General features: G+C 40.7%; 1 protein-coding gene across 1 annotated transcript in view; it reads right to left on the bottom strand.

Annotated features, from left to right (window-relative positions):
- The window catches only part of TNKS2 (tankyrase 2), a 29,552-nt gene extending 22,048 nt beyond the window's left edge, over positions 1-7,504 (bottom strand). The window contains exons 1-5 of the mRNA XM_032191764.1: positions 7,303-7,504; positions 1,970-2,194; positions 897-992; positions 540-576; positions 143-218 (exon numbers count right to left, since the gene is read on the bottom strand). Coding sequence (XP_032047655.1) covers positions 143-218; positions 540-576; positions 897-992; positions 1,970-2,194; positions 7,303-7,504 — 636 coding nt within the window. The remainder of the gene's footprint in view (positions 1-142; positions 219-539; positions 577-896; positions 993-1,969; positions 2,195-7,302) is intronic.
- Between the last annotated feature and the right edge of the window lie 7,749 nt (positions 7,505-15,253).

Raw genomic sequence — 15,253 nt, 5'->3', positions numbered from 1 at the left:
CAAACACCAGACAGGTACTAGAGATATACAATCTTTTTTCCCTACCTATATTAAACAAAATAGAATCTATGTTAAAACATTCTTGAAATCTGGTCAAAAAGTGTGAAACTAAGTTTTTAAATCAAATTTTAAACAAAAATACCTTTCTGCCATCACTTGCATGACAGTTAACATTTAATGGTGTAAGAAGAGACATCATCTTTTCTTCATTTCCACTCCTGAAAAACAAGATATGAAACAGGCATTCTTTTTGTTATAATTATTAGCAGCTTATGCTTTTGTTTTTCCTTGTTATAATGTGTTCAGCAGATCTGTTCTAAAGCTATATATTACTTATGGATTGCCAGTATTACTAAAGGCAAAGCAAAAAAAAAAAATGTGTTTATGTAATTATTTTTGTTGTTTTATTCACAGAAACAGATAAAGCTGTGTATCTAGATGGAATGCCAGCTCATGAATAAACATATTCATAACAAACAAAGCCCCCATACAATTCTGAAAATAACTAAACCTCAGATGTCTTCCATTAAAGTGCATACCTGGCACTTTCTAAGAGTTCATCTTTCTTGTATTCACCTGGAAGACAAAAGGGAGTTTCTTTAGTTTTTAAATATATATCCATATATGTTAAGTTTCCAAGTCGAAGTTTACTATTTATCATTCACTTCCAAAACTTGACAGTCCAGTTTTGAACCAGTACAATGAAGTATTTATCTAGAATGAATCACATGAATGAGATAACAAGGCCATACAGGAATTTTCTGATTAGAATTATAAAACAGAAAAAGTAATACAGTATATTTGTAGGTTTTTTGTTTTGTTTTGTTGTTCCCTCCCGCCAATATTAAATTAATTGGAGCATTATTAGTCAAAGTAATCTAAAAATTATCACTTACCAGTCAACACTGCTTTTGCGGATGGGTCTGCTAAATCCAAAGCTGTTCTTCCATCTGTGTTCCGGATGGTCGGTTCAGCACCATGCTGCAGCAATACTTCAAAATGCAAAAGGTTTTCATGAGAAAACAGTTCTACAAGACAAGGCTTACAAGATATATTGTAAGCAGCAAACACAAAAGAAAAATCCAGTTATCATTCCAAACTTCCCCTCTTAACTTCTTTATGTCAGAATTCCATAATGCTACCTGTGAACAGTTTACCTAGTGAACCACATTTTATTAGAAAATAGCAGAGAAGAATTGGAACAATCAGTAACTGGCAGGAGGCAACTTCAGCTGGAAAACTGAGACTGTCCCCCTTTCCTCCCCAAAAAAACAGTAGGTACTTCTCATTAGGTACCTACTAGAAGGCTGTGCACCTTCATCGACCTTGCACTGATACTGGGGACAAACCAACCAGGTTATATACACACTACTCTCCAGATGTGCTCCTGAATAAATTATATTCAAGGAAATTACACAATCAAAAAACTAGTTCCTCAAACACTCTTTCTATCTCTTCCCACCTCTTAAGAATTACATAGTCAAGACACCTCATCAATACATGTACTCAACTTGTTTAAATTTAGTTCATATCCTTAGCTAATTTAACATGACTGCAATGTAGAGCGACAGAATAAATCCATTATTAAAAATAGTTTTGTTCTTTCCACTGCACTGTAAGTAACAGCAGAAGGCAATGTAAGAGTCTAGGCTGAAGCAGAAGAGAATCTAGTTCCACTGCATCACTAAGGCTTTCTCCCTATGATGTCAACCTGAATTGATATACTTAGGCAATTATCAAAAACAGATCTAAAATATGTAGTTACTTTGTTCCTCATAAAACTAACATATGAATTTAAGCTTATACAAGATTTTTATTTTTATTTGTAAATTGACAGTTTCATAGAATTAAAATGGTCTTTTATTTCATAGAATAAAAATGATTCTTGATTTTGTGGTTAAAAAAAAAAACAAAAAACAAAACAAAACACAAACGCAAGTCAGTCACAGGAGAAGTGCAAGAAAATTACCAATGCAGACATCTGTCTTGCCCTTAATGGCAGCTTCGTGAAGAGGAGTGTAATTCCAATTGTCCCGAGCATTAGGATCTGCACCGTGCCGTAAGAGAAGATTGACAACTTCGGCATGTCCAAATGAGCAAGCGTTGTGAAGAGGAATAAGACCTCCATCATCTCGTGCATGGACATTGGCACCACTTTGAAGTAAATATTCAACTACATCCTTCCGACCAAAACCTGGAAGAGAAAGAGAGCTTTGTCTCATCTGCCACGGATGAAAGATGTTGGAAAAGGAAACTCCTTGTCCCACATACCCGTATTAAAACAAGATTAAATGACTATTTTCTCTCTGAATAAAAATCCAAACTGGCATTTCTTACAAAAGGAGCATTTACATGGTAAAGCCATTTTTGAAACCCCCAAAATTATATTAAAATCAGTAGAATAACAATATTCAAGATTTGAACAATTAGTATTCTGGTAGAACTCCCACAAGTCGACAGCTTCTTGAAAAACAACAGAAACCAGAACACCAACAACAAAACCTCTTTTTCAGTCATGTTACGTGGTAATTAAAGCTAACAATATTTTGTACAACACTGCCAACCTGCAGCCAGTTTGCAGAAGGACCAATACATGAGTTTACCGAATAGGAGTGGTGAATGGTTACAAGCCAATGTGTATATGATTGATATTTTAAATTATTTAAATTAAAAAAATAAAATCACATAGCATGAAAATTATTTTACTTAACTTTTTTTTTTTAATATAAAAAACAAGTAAGCACAGCACTGCTTACAAGCTAAAACCATCAGCATGGCTATCTGCTTTCTAAAGATTAATTAACAGAATGCACACATTTCATCTTTGAAATGATCACTTAAGAAAATCCTTAGGAAGGTAAAAACATTTATCTGAGACCGACCATTCTCCATAGATGAAATATATTATGAGCATGCACAACCAGAACTGAAAGATGTCCATAAAGTCTATTTTAATTGATCCCTAATCTGACTATGAATGTTCAATTGTGACCGAAACACAAAAATGCTCTCACACATTCTGAGGCAATTTTACAATCCTGTCATTCAAGTTACTGGACAGCAAAAAAACATGCTGATTTTGGGTGAGAAATGTATTCTAAATAAGGTAAGTGCTGTTCCAAGCCAGTTCTATGGCTACTATTATTTAACTTCAGCTGTATCTCACACATTTATATAACAGCAAATAACGCAGTATCTCAAGCCATTACCAACCGTATCCATGCTTTCTTCAGTATCTTTACAAGAAGCCAGCATGACTTAAGAATTCTGCTTATAGCTATTGTGTCTATACACGTGTTCTAAAGGACGCTGCCTGAAACATTCCCTCAAAGGCTTCATGAAGTCCTGCTTGGGTCTCAAGGATTGTGAGCACAGACAAGAGCCATATTTTGGTACATACCAGACCTGTGCTGGGTACCTGTTGGGAAATGTCACATGCATGCTGGACTTGGCCTCCTGTGCTTTAAATACCTGAGCTACAAACCATTTTCCTGAAGAGGTCAAGAACTGGTGGGGGCTGTCTCTTCACCTGAGCTTCTCCTCAGACCAAATCATCCTCCAGCTAAAAACGCCAGTGTACTCCAAGCCAGTGAATCTGAACTTTGGCCATCATCCACCCACCCTCAGCAGGTAGTCAGAAGACAAGGCAAGGAGAACCTAAAAATTATGTTTATTTCTGACAACTACACCACATTTCAGTAACAAAACCACTGGAGCATGTTTTAGCTACAACTGAACTTTTTGGCTTTAGCTTTGTTGCAACAGAACACACTCACAGCCTGTTCTTCAATAAACCTGAACTCTTCAGTTGACCCTTCTCCCAGACTTACAGCAGCTGAAATCCCGGACCACGAAGCACTTTCACTTCCCCTGCTAACAGCTGAAAAAACAAATATTGCAATTAAAGCAATTTCTGGAATCTGCAATCCTATTGTTTTCATTGTTCCAAGTCTATAAATGTGATCAGCTAGCCATGCTGAGAGAAGTTCTGTAAAGAAGCTGTACGTGCCAAAGACAGGCCACAAAATGCATCGTTCCTCCTCCTCCCTCAAACATTCTTAAATCTAGCTTTCATAACTAGACATGATAAGTACTCTTATCTTTCTTACATAGGTTCTCTTAGATTTTTCTTGCATCTTCAAAAATTCCAGAAATTCTGTTTCTAGGCTGAATGCATAATGAAAATTTGCTAAATTCTTACAGTATCTATTCAGAATAGACTTTTCACAAGTGCTACAGTCCTGCAAACACATCATCAAAGCTCCTATTTGATGACAGACTGCTTGGTATCTTCTTTTGGTTCCAAAGAACATTTTCCAGAAACTGCTTTAGCTATGTTAGAAAAGTCTCTGATCCAACTTTCTGTCTCCAAGTTACACATCTGGGGGATAAACATCACTCATTCTTATGCAGAAGCATTCCTCTCCTTCACAGCTGTGGTGTATAGTCACCATTTTGAATACAGCCACCAGCCAGAGCAGGAATCAATATCAATATGGACAACAAGCTGCGGTCAGCCTCCCTGCAGATGAGGAGAACTCACCTGGGAGCCCTCTAGTTAGCATGTTGGTTCAATCAGACACAATTCATCAGCTACCCATAGCTTCTCTCAGTGCAAAGCCAGCATCCAATTGAAACATACCCCTGAAACGGACAACAACATCTCTAAGCTGCCTGCTGATATTTTAATGTTGAGACTGGATCATCACCTGCATCAGAACAATTTCTGTAACTGCACTCCAGCAAGAAGCACGCAGCAGGGACTCCTCACTGCTCCAGGAAAACACGTGTACAAGAGGGCACCACAAATGGAAACAGAAGTATTTTCCACAGGATGTATGTGTACAGAGGAGGCAGCCAAACTCTGTACAATGGCCTCTCCTGCTTTCACTGTGAGCGGAGAGAGAGGACAGCCTGTGCTGACACAGGCAGGAGCCACTGCCGACACAAACAGTTCCTCTTTGCTGTTAGTCCACTGCTGCAAGAACAGCTTTAATACTTTTTTTTTTTAATGTAATTTCTAATTCTTTTTGTGTCTCTCAAGCTCGCACCAGAGGACAAACTAAATGGTATCACAGCTTGCTCCTATGCAAGACAACTGGTCTCATCATCACAAACACTATTTCTTACTGCAAAGTATCAGAGCTACCAGGGCTGCCTCCCTTCTCCCACCTATGGCAGCCAAGCATCTCACTGCACTTGTTCCCCTGAAAAGCTGCAAACTTCTAGTTGACAAATACCCAATATTAATCACCACAGAAACTTGCCTGTGCATCTGTATAGATAATGTCATAATTGACATTCACTTAATTCTGACAGAATAAGCTACACAAATGACTGAGCTCTCATTCTTCTCCACTGACACTGCCCCAGCTGTTTGGTGTTTTGTTTTTTTTTTTTCTCTCTCTCTCTTTTTTCTTTTTTCTTTGACGAATTTTAACTTGCAGGAAGGGCATTTTGGTACTGCCAAGTCCCCAAAACATTATGATACTGTCAGTTCAATGATACACTGCTGCTGATGAAAAGGATTGACTGCCCTTGAGTAAGCACATGCAGCTAATGGTGAGACAAGATTGAGCCCACCACATTGCAAAGGCTGCTGTGTGCTACAAAAACCCAGACAGCAATCAAGACCCCAGTACGTATTACTTCTAATAAAGACAAACTCTCCAAGGGAAAACTTTTTTATTTCTTTTTTTTTTTTTTTTTTTTTTTTTTAATAAGAAAGGTATTTTAAAAGTCACCTATACAAAATGACACATGTAAAATGAAACACTTTTTTTTGTTAAGTTACTAGGTAAGGGAAAAAAAGGTCTGAGCAAAATCGTTAAAAATAAAACCCAAGTTCAGGTCCCAGATTGACCCAAGAAGAGGAAAAAAGGCAGTAAGAAAACTATCTTCACAGTTCTCCACCTCTTCCATAAAACAAAGTCTTGTAACTGAATGAAACTAGTCAGAGAAGTTTCATAACATTTTCTAATAACACATACCTAGGCTAAACAAAGCAAAAATACAACAGACTTTTGCTTTTACTTCCTGGAATGTAATTCCTTTAGACACAAGAGACAAAAGAATTACTCAAACTGTGAATAACATGGAAAAAACAAATCAAAACAAAAACAACCCCAAAATCCAGGAACTGCTTATGCCCAACTTCCAAAACTGCGTCTACTGCAGGTAGGCTGACAACAAAGAGTGATCTGAAGTAGTGGCAGAGCACTAAATCAAGAAATTACGCATTTATCCTACATCACGTTTTAACCAGAAACTTTCAGCATACCCTTCAGTCTTGTGAGGAAGGCTATTCACTTCTCTGTATCAAGTCTGAAGTAGACATAAGCAAGGCCACAGCCTCTCCCACTTACACACACTACCCTGCTTAGTGTCAGAAGTCCAACAAATATGTGAACTGACTTCTATTTATTTTTTTAAATAAAAAGTTTTCCATAGATCTGAAGCTCTGTTTTTTTTAAAGCCAAGACAGATCACTCTTGTCCAGAAAGGTAAAGTAGATCATTACATTGTATGAGAAACACCTTAGGCACAAAAAGGAAACTAACAAAACAAAAACAACAACCTCCTGCTTCTCCAAAAGGCTGTGAAGCAAACTCATTTAGAAATTCACAACTTATGAGTGAACAGGCAGGACAAACTTATAAAAAGATGGCTGCAAAATTGTTTTCCTCTAAGGATATTTTAAGTTGTCCCCTGGGCTCTGTTGCTGCTCAAGTATCTTAAACCTGTGAAATGCAGCTGTCCTACAAAGAAGGCTCTCAGGAACTTAGATCCATTAAATCTGCTGAATGAGAAAAAGTGGCATCTTAATTAGAAACCTTTTCCAAATTAACTCAATGAAGAAACAAGCATCTTTATCGCTTATCCATATTGCTTAGCTAAAACGCAGCTGCTCCCTCTCGCACCCTTAGGGTCCTGCATGTCACACTGCAGTGCAACCAGGAGAAACAACACGAAAACAACCGCCACAATCAAGCCTTTGTCTGAAAAGGTGGTAGACAATCTTCTGGCCAGCGCCCAGCAGAAGCAGTTGCTCTGTGATGTCAGTTATTTGCCTTTTAAGTGCTGAATTAACAAAGCCTGTCTGTTACCGATAAGGACGCAAGAACTTCGAAACCCAGCTCTCCGACAGCGGGCGAAATGCTAAAAATAAACGCGGCTGCTGAGGCCGACGGAGGCGGTCCGGGGGCCGTGATCAGCCGCCCAGGCTGACAGCCCACACACCACGGCCACCCAGCACCGAGCCCCGGCGCTGCCCAGGCAGGCGGGGCGGCCCCCGGCCGGTACCTGCGGCGAAGTGCAGCGGGCTGGACTTCCTGCCCGCCGTGTCCCGGCTGTTGACGTTCTCGGGCCGCACCAGCCGCTTGACCCGCTCCACGTCCCCGTTCCTGCAAGCCTCGAACAGCTCCCGGGCCGGCTCCGCCGCCGCTCCGCAGCCCGGAGCTTCAGCCAAGGCGGCCGCGCCGCCCGCGCACCGCCGCCCCGCCATGCCGAGCCGGGCCCAGCAGCCCGCGGCGCCCCGCTCACAGCCCGCGGCCCTCGGCGGCGGCGGCCCTCGGCGCAGGGCGCGGGGCGGGGCGCGGGGCCCGGCGCATGGCGGTGGAGGGGTGCGGACGCAGCGGACGCAGCAGTGGCAGCAGTAACAGCAGCTGTAGCAGTAGCAGCAGCACCGCCGCCCTCGGCCTCGCTGCAGCAGGAAGGGGCGGGCACCTGGCGCAGAGCGCACGCGCCTAGCGAAGGGGCAGGCATGCGCAGAGGGCGGCGCCATGGTGGCGCGGGGGCCTCGTGTGAGGGCTATGAGAGAACGCAGGCCCCGGCTCGGCCCCGGGGGCTGTCGCTGCGCTCGCAGAGCGGGCCAGGGCTGAAGAAATGTTTTTTTCTGTTGTTCTTGGTTGGTTGTTTTTTTTTTTTAAAATATTCATTTTTGTTGTTGTTTTTCAAGGCAGGGTGAATGAAGTTAACGTTTATACTAATGATTTCAACCATTAACTTCGGTGTTCCAGTGCTTAGCAAAACATCAACATACAAAATAATCTGCACACAGTATTACAAAATATTTTCTTAACCATATTTCTAGGGCAGATGTTACTGTTATAAATGAAGTCTCAATCTGAATTTAGTAATATTTATAAAAGGAATATTTATGAAAGGTATAAAAGGCAAGTAAACAGTGCTGGGTGTGCAGAGTCTACGCTTCACCAACATGCACACACGAACATCAAACATTCTAAATATACACGAACATTGCTTTTACATACTAAAACCGAGTATGCCTATACAATCAGAAAAGGTAACAAACAATCCCTTAAGTTCCATTACTTAACAGTCTCCATTTCCATTCCTTTATTACAAACAAGTCTCCATTTTCCATTCCTTTTGAACAATATGTCTTGCTTTAAGTTGTCAAGCAACACAGTCTTCGGGCGTTATGTATCCTGTTCTTCCTGGATTGAAGAAAAGCATATCCATCTACTTTTCAAGGCCAATAGGGCCTGGGTCAAAAGGCACATGCAGGTCGCCAGGGGGCGTAACAGCAAAAACCTTCAATGGCTGTAGCAGCGGAGGGGCCGATGGCGTAGCACTCAGATCAGTAGAGGAGCCCGCAGCTCCCTCTGGCAAACCACACGTTTGTGATTGTGGTCCCACATGGCTCTTTAAGGCCTCAGAGATTGCTCGCCAGGTGCCGAGCAATTCCACAGCAACCTTGTCGTGTTTAGTTGCAGAGTCCCACACCTTGACCTCAATTTGGTCCCATATTTCAGGATCATAAACTGCCTGATTGTTAATAAGGAGAATAAGCTGTAAGGTTACCAGGACAGTCTTTGTTTCTAAGGACGTATGATTCCCCATAATGTGCAGCTGCTTACCAGCGAGGGGCAGTTGTATGCACAGGTCTGCTTCTCTCAGCTTGAGCTTCTTCCCAGCTCCAGTGTGCCTATTTCCAGTGACTTTCTCCATGAGCTTCTTAGCTTCTTTGAGCGGTTTGCTCGGTATGGCCGAACCTATCTTCATGAGGTGATCAATGTGCCTGTTCCCGTCCTGGTCTCCGTCATGCTTGCCTTTTCCTTTTCATTCCTTCTTTCTGCTTCTTTATTGATGACATAACTTCATCGTGTTGCCTTTTTTTTTAAATCTTGAGGGCAGGCTCCCCTCTTATACCCCTTATACCCTTCTCCCCACAGCAGTTCTTTTCAAAACAACTTTTCACTGGTCAAACAACTTTGCAAATAACAGCAACGGCAAACACCCAGAAACTTCCATGCCTTGATGCCTGGAGAACAAGCAACCCGAGACTGCATGGAGTCTCCTGAATCACCCTTCTTTTTTACCTTTAAATTCTTTTACATTCCTGATGGCCTCATCGTTAAGAGTCTTATGTTATCATTAACCACGGGGCTTGCCGACCCCCATGGCCACACTCCCACATCTCCCCCTTTCTTTATTAATATCAACCATTTTCTCGACACGAGTTACCACTCCATATATAACAGAACTAAATGGCGCAATCAAAGAAAATCCTTATATATTTATGTAGTGAAATATGTTTATCAGAAGGAAGTGCTTGAATAATTACAAAACGGAAATAATACAATATAAGTTAAAAGAGAGATTGGGATATACTATTAACTGACTTTACCAGTTCATGGTTTTGGAGAAGAACAGAACATCTTTCTCTGTCCCATAAGGCTCACAAGCTAACTAGAAAGGGATTAACTTGGTAATATTTTAATTGTATTTTTCTACTGATGCTATAATATGTAAATAAAAGCACTTCGGAAAAGGTATTTGATGAAGGTCATGAGTGCCCTGTTGCAGAGACAGAAAAGCACCACATCATCTTTCCTCTTCAAAATGTGGGCTTTCGAAGAGGTGGTGTCAGTGGGGACGCCAGTTGACCACAGGCACCTCCTGGTGTGGTGCAGGTGGGGAATGGGAGGTACCGTGTCTTCCCTGTGAGCCCCAGTCTTCTGGTGAGGGCATGTGCCAAAGCAACTCAGAGAAGCCTGATGTATGTATTTATTACATCTGGCAAAATACAGGCAGTCTGTAAGTGGAAAAGAAATCACAAGACACTCCTAAGAAATGTTTCCCACTTCACCCATGTAAAGTGTGTCATCTCCGTGATGTTAGAAGTGTGGAAAAACAGGACCTGTGGAGAGAAAAAATATTTTATTAGTCGTATTAGCATAACTGGGAAAAAACAAACAAACAAACAAACAAACCAAAAAAAAAAAAAAGACAAGCTTTTGATGGCAGAAATAGCAAATGCATTGTCTTGAAATTGTCTGTTTCTGTTTCAAAGCAGAAGAGGTTGTGTGTCTGTGGAAGCGTAAATGTCTGTGTCCATACAAACACTTTGTGATGCCCAGGCCCTCTGAAGATGTTTAGAACTATAACTTATTTTTACTAGTTCAATATAAACTCTAGCTATGTTTCTTTCTTTGGCAAAAGCTATTATGAAATGCTAATGGAGATAAATGAGAGTTTGAAGAAAACCTTGACTATAAAATGTATGCTATTTTGGATCTAAAATAGAGAACGTGTTTCTTTCTACATCACTATGCTAGAAATATGCTATTTTTTCTAAATCACCTATAGCCTAACTTTCTTTTCCAGTATGGTTTCCTGACAGGTGGAGTGTAAAACTATGGCAGGTCTCTGTGAATAGAAAAATATTTTAAATCATACTCCAAGAGCAGGATTCAAATAGCCTTGAGTTCAGTGAGTCAAAGACTTACCAACTTTCAGGATTGGCATACCAATCCTGAATCTGTCACCCTGACTTTTCAGATTCCCATAACATAAAATCTTTTATTTTATTTTTATTTCTTTTAGGAGATAATAATCTGTAAAATTCAGCGGTGTCTTTTGGTCTTCTGTTGGGCTTCTTCTAGAGAAAGCAGGGGCTGTGGCTCCACTGTTACCAGCAGCATCCAAGAGGCTCACCATTAGCACCTCACAGGACCGTGACTGCCATTTTGGCGCTGTCATTTGTGATGTACCAGTAGCTCTACCTCTGCCTCACATTTATTTCAATGGCACGACCCGCTCTAATAGAGACATTAGAGTATTTTTGTGGGTCCTGGAGCAATTATATAGAAGCATGCTTGGTTGGTCGCTAGAGGGCAGGAAAGAAAAGGGGAGGTTGGGTACACTCGGCCTGGTGAGGCCTCCTCGTAGGCCCAGGGCGGGCCCGGCCCTCACCTCCCAGCCCTTGGCTCTGCGAGGACTTCGCAGCGCTTCCTAACCGTTTCCTTAGCAGTTTGCCTTGCTCTAGGATTAAAAGTAAAATTAGTAGGACACTTCGAGCGGTCAGACATTTAACTTATTGCCGAAGAATTCCAAAACCTACTTCTTTTGAAGTATTTCTGTGTGAGACTTGGCAAAACAACCAAACCAAAACTGAAATTCAACAATCATTAATGCTGTACATCAGGAAATTATAAAATGTGTGTATAAAGAAATGAAGAAAATAATTTTGAAGAGAAGTGGCCTGTTTAGTTACTAAATTTTTAAAATATGAACAGAGACTTTGTCAAGGCAAACTAGTTTTTAAAAATAGAGTGATCAACTTAATAATAAGAACATACTACAAAATGAAAGCAGTACAGCTGTACAACAGTGGATGTAGGCACAACCATTGCTTTAAAGGAATTTAACTTTCTCCTTCCCCTTTGCAACCTATCTATCACGTATTTTGGCTACTCATCTTAAACAAGCAGGAGCTAGTTCCTTTCCCCTGTCAGTCCACCTATGTAGTTACTGGTTTTGTATGAGCCAGCTTTGTTTTACCAGCAGGTGGAGGTAAAGTGGAAAATATAAAACATTGTTATGGAAAAAAAAAAAAAAAAAAGGAAAAACAAACAAACAAACAAACAAATAAAATGAAAGGAAACTTGGAGATGCTGAGCGTGAGCATCGCAGATGATCAAATACATAGCTAAGTGGTCCCTCCAGGAGATGGGGCTACAACTGCAGTGCTGACAAGCTGTAATGGTAGGCGATGTAGTCATTTAAATTCTGTATCTGTGTATGCAGCAACTGCCAGAACAGTCCAGCAACGTGGTGACCAGCTGTGAAGATGACAGTTCACATGATACATTTAGGGAAGATTCTTGTTAGCAGTAGGGAGAAGCTTGTGTGCCTGACAGCAAAAGCACAGAAAAGCATGTTGGAATTCATGGAAACTGGATTACTTAAAAAAAAATATATCTTTTAATCCCGAATTGGATTATTGTGATTTTAATCTCGAATTGGATTCTTTTGATGTCTTTAAAATTATTCCAATTTTCCCATCAGAGGTTACTAGGCAGACACATACATGGAGGGCTTAATGGGAGCTTTTGTTTGTTTTTCTGTAGTGCCTCAAACATGTCTGAGAAGCTTTTATAAAAAAATATGAGAGCTTTTATAAAAGCACAGACTCTGCACGTACAAAACCTAAGTACGTGGACTGCCAGCTTGGGAACATGGCAGAGGCCTGGAGAATTGTTATTTGTTGTTAGGAAGAAAGCCACAAACAGCAGTAGAGGAGTAGAGCCAAAGATAGGCATTGACTAGGGATGCTAGCAAAACATATCCATTTATATCTCTGAGGTATGATAATAGGAAAAAGCTAAAAGGAAATACAGGCAAACTAGAATGTCTATTCAACCATGCCATATTCAGCTTTTCTGAAGATAACCAAAAGCAAAAATAAAGTTGGATACCTAAGTATCTTTGCTTAGAGTCTATCTAGAAATGACTGAGATGGGAAACAGTAATTCTCTTGGAAAATTCATTTTAACAGGAGAAAAAAATCAGACGAGCTAGAATTAATGAGAGAATTTCCATGCATTTAAATTGCAGGTCAAGTGACATTATTTGAACAGAATTTCGTATTTATTTCCTGTCCCAACTGAAAGAAAAAAAAAAAAAAAAGGCTTTGGGCATGTTCAAACATTTTCACAATTTATCCTGGCATTTAACAGAAGTGCCCAGGTTCTCTATGCAATTAACAAGGCAGGCTGGATTCTAATTGATGGGCTCTTAATTGCCCTTTGAAGTACTTTACCTCTTCCCACTGATCGTATAAGAAGCTTATACCTTTACATTGGATACCTAAATTTCTTGCTCATAGTATGTAATGTAAATACCATGCAGAGCATGCAGTGTGAAGAAAAGGAAAGAAGCAACTAAGTCTAATCATTTTTTTAAAAAGTGGTAGTGTGCTGCTCCAACTACTTGCACGTAGATTGACAAAATGTTACTTCAGGACAAATCTATGAGAAGCAATTTCTCAAGAATTCAAATGATGGCTTCTTGGAACAGCTAGTTCCGTAATCTTAAAAAAAAAAAAAAAAAAAAAAAATTCTATTCTTGACTTAAGCTGAAGCAACACAGTTACTTGGTTCAAGAAGTAACTGTAGTTTCATCATGAAGTGAAAATGATCAAGTCCAATGAATTTCAACATTTTTAATGGAAGGTTTCTACTGAAAACTTGGCATAGCACTGATTCAGAAGAGGAATTGTGATGAAAAGAGGGAATATGGTTAGTCATATTAAAATCAGATATGAAAAAAGACTGTGAAGTATATATTATGCAGATTATAACTGAGTGACAGTAACTAGGAAGTAAGTTCAAAAGGTTATGGGATTCAAACTCCAATGACCATAAATTGTCAGTAAAAAAAAAAAACAAAAAAAAACAAACAAACATTTTTTTAAAAAAACAGGAAGACTATGAGAAGTGAATACAGTTAGTGTGCTAAGCATCATTTATCATGGAGCTAAACTAGCACGTGACAACTAGAAGCTTCTCCTTTGGGATTATTTTTTCAACATCTTACTACTTACTGTAGCCAGTAATAATTTCTCAAGAAGGGCAAACAGATATCCTTGGAGGAAAAAGTTTTCTGATCCATTAAAACAATTCTTACATTCCTATATGCAAGGTTTAAAACCTGCATCACGACAGCTTGTGGTTGGGTTCTACTGCAGGCCACCAGATCAAGGAGAGCCTGTGTATGAGGAATTCTTGCTTCAACTACAATAAGTCTTGTGCTTGCATGCTCTTATCCTGATGGGGGACTTCAACTACCTGGGTGTCTGCTGGGAAAGCTCCACAACAAGCTGTAAGCAATCTGGAAGATTCCTAGAGTGCGCTGAGGATAACTTTGGTCCAGGTACTAGACAAACCAACCAGAGGAGAAGCATTACTTGACCTGGTGCTCACCAACATGGAAGAGCTCATTAAAGAGGTCAAGAGTGGAGGCAGTCAGGGCTGCAGTGACTATGCCTTGGTTGAGTTTGTGATCTCGAGGAATACAGGCCTGGCAAAGAGCAAAGTCAGGACCCTGAACTTCCGAAAACCAAACTTCAAGCTATTTAAAGACATAGTAGCTGAGATCCCCCAGAACACTGTCCCTAGAGACAAAGGAGCTGAGCAGAGCTGGAGACTCTTTAAGAATGTTTTCCTTAGAGCACAAGAACTTGCCATCCCCCTGCGTAAAAAAAACAGGAAGGGAGGGCAGACAACTGGGATGGCTGAGCAAGGACCTGCTGGTCAAACTAAGGCACAAGAAGGAAATGCACAGGCAGTGGAAACAGGGACATATGGCCTGGGAAGAGTACGGGAATGTGGTCTGTATGTGCAGGGATGGAATAAGGAAAGCCAAGATATGGATGGAACCGAGCTTGGCAAGGGATGCAAAGAACAACAGGAAGGGATTCTGTTCTTCCATTGCTCAGAAAAGAACGGCCAAGGAGATTGTACCCCCTCTAATGGATGAGAAGGGTGAACTGGTAACAACAGACATAGAGAAGGCTGAGGTACTCAACAACTTCTTTGCCTCAATCTTCACTACCAGTTAGGCTTCCCAAGGCTTTCATTTCCTTGAATCTGTAGATGGACACTGGGGGAGCAAAGTCCCACCCACCACAAGTGAAGAGCAGGATCAAGATCACCTGATGAAACTAGACAAGTCTAGGGGGCCTGATGTTATGCATCCCAGGGTCCTGAAGGAATTGGCAGATGTAGTTGCCAAACCTCTCTCTGTCGTATTTGAAAAGTCCTGTCGGTCAGGTGAAGTCCCTGGTGACTGGAAAAAGGGAAACATCACTCCCCTTTTTAAAAAAGGGTAGAAAGGAGGACCCAGGGAACTACAGACCACTCAGCCTCACCTCTGTGCCTGGCAAGATTATGGAAAAGATCCTCCTGGAAGCAATGTCAAGGCACATGCAAGACAAAGAGGTGAT

The sequence above is a fragment of the Aythya fuligula genome, chromosome 7 (genome assembly GCF_009819795.1).
Source record: "Aythya fuligula isolate bAytFul2 chromosome 7, bAytFul2.pri, whole genome shotgun sequence".
In the NCBI taxonomy this organism is placed as follows: Eukaryota; Metazoa; Chordata; class Aves; order Anseriformes; family Anatidae; genus Aythya; species Aythya fuligula.
The sequence above is the reverse complement of the archived record's forward strand: the minus strand, read 5'-3'. Positions and strand labels throughout refer to the sequence as shown.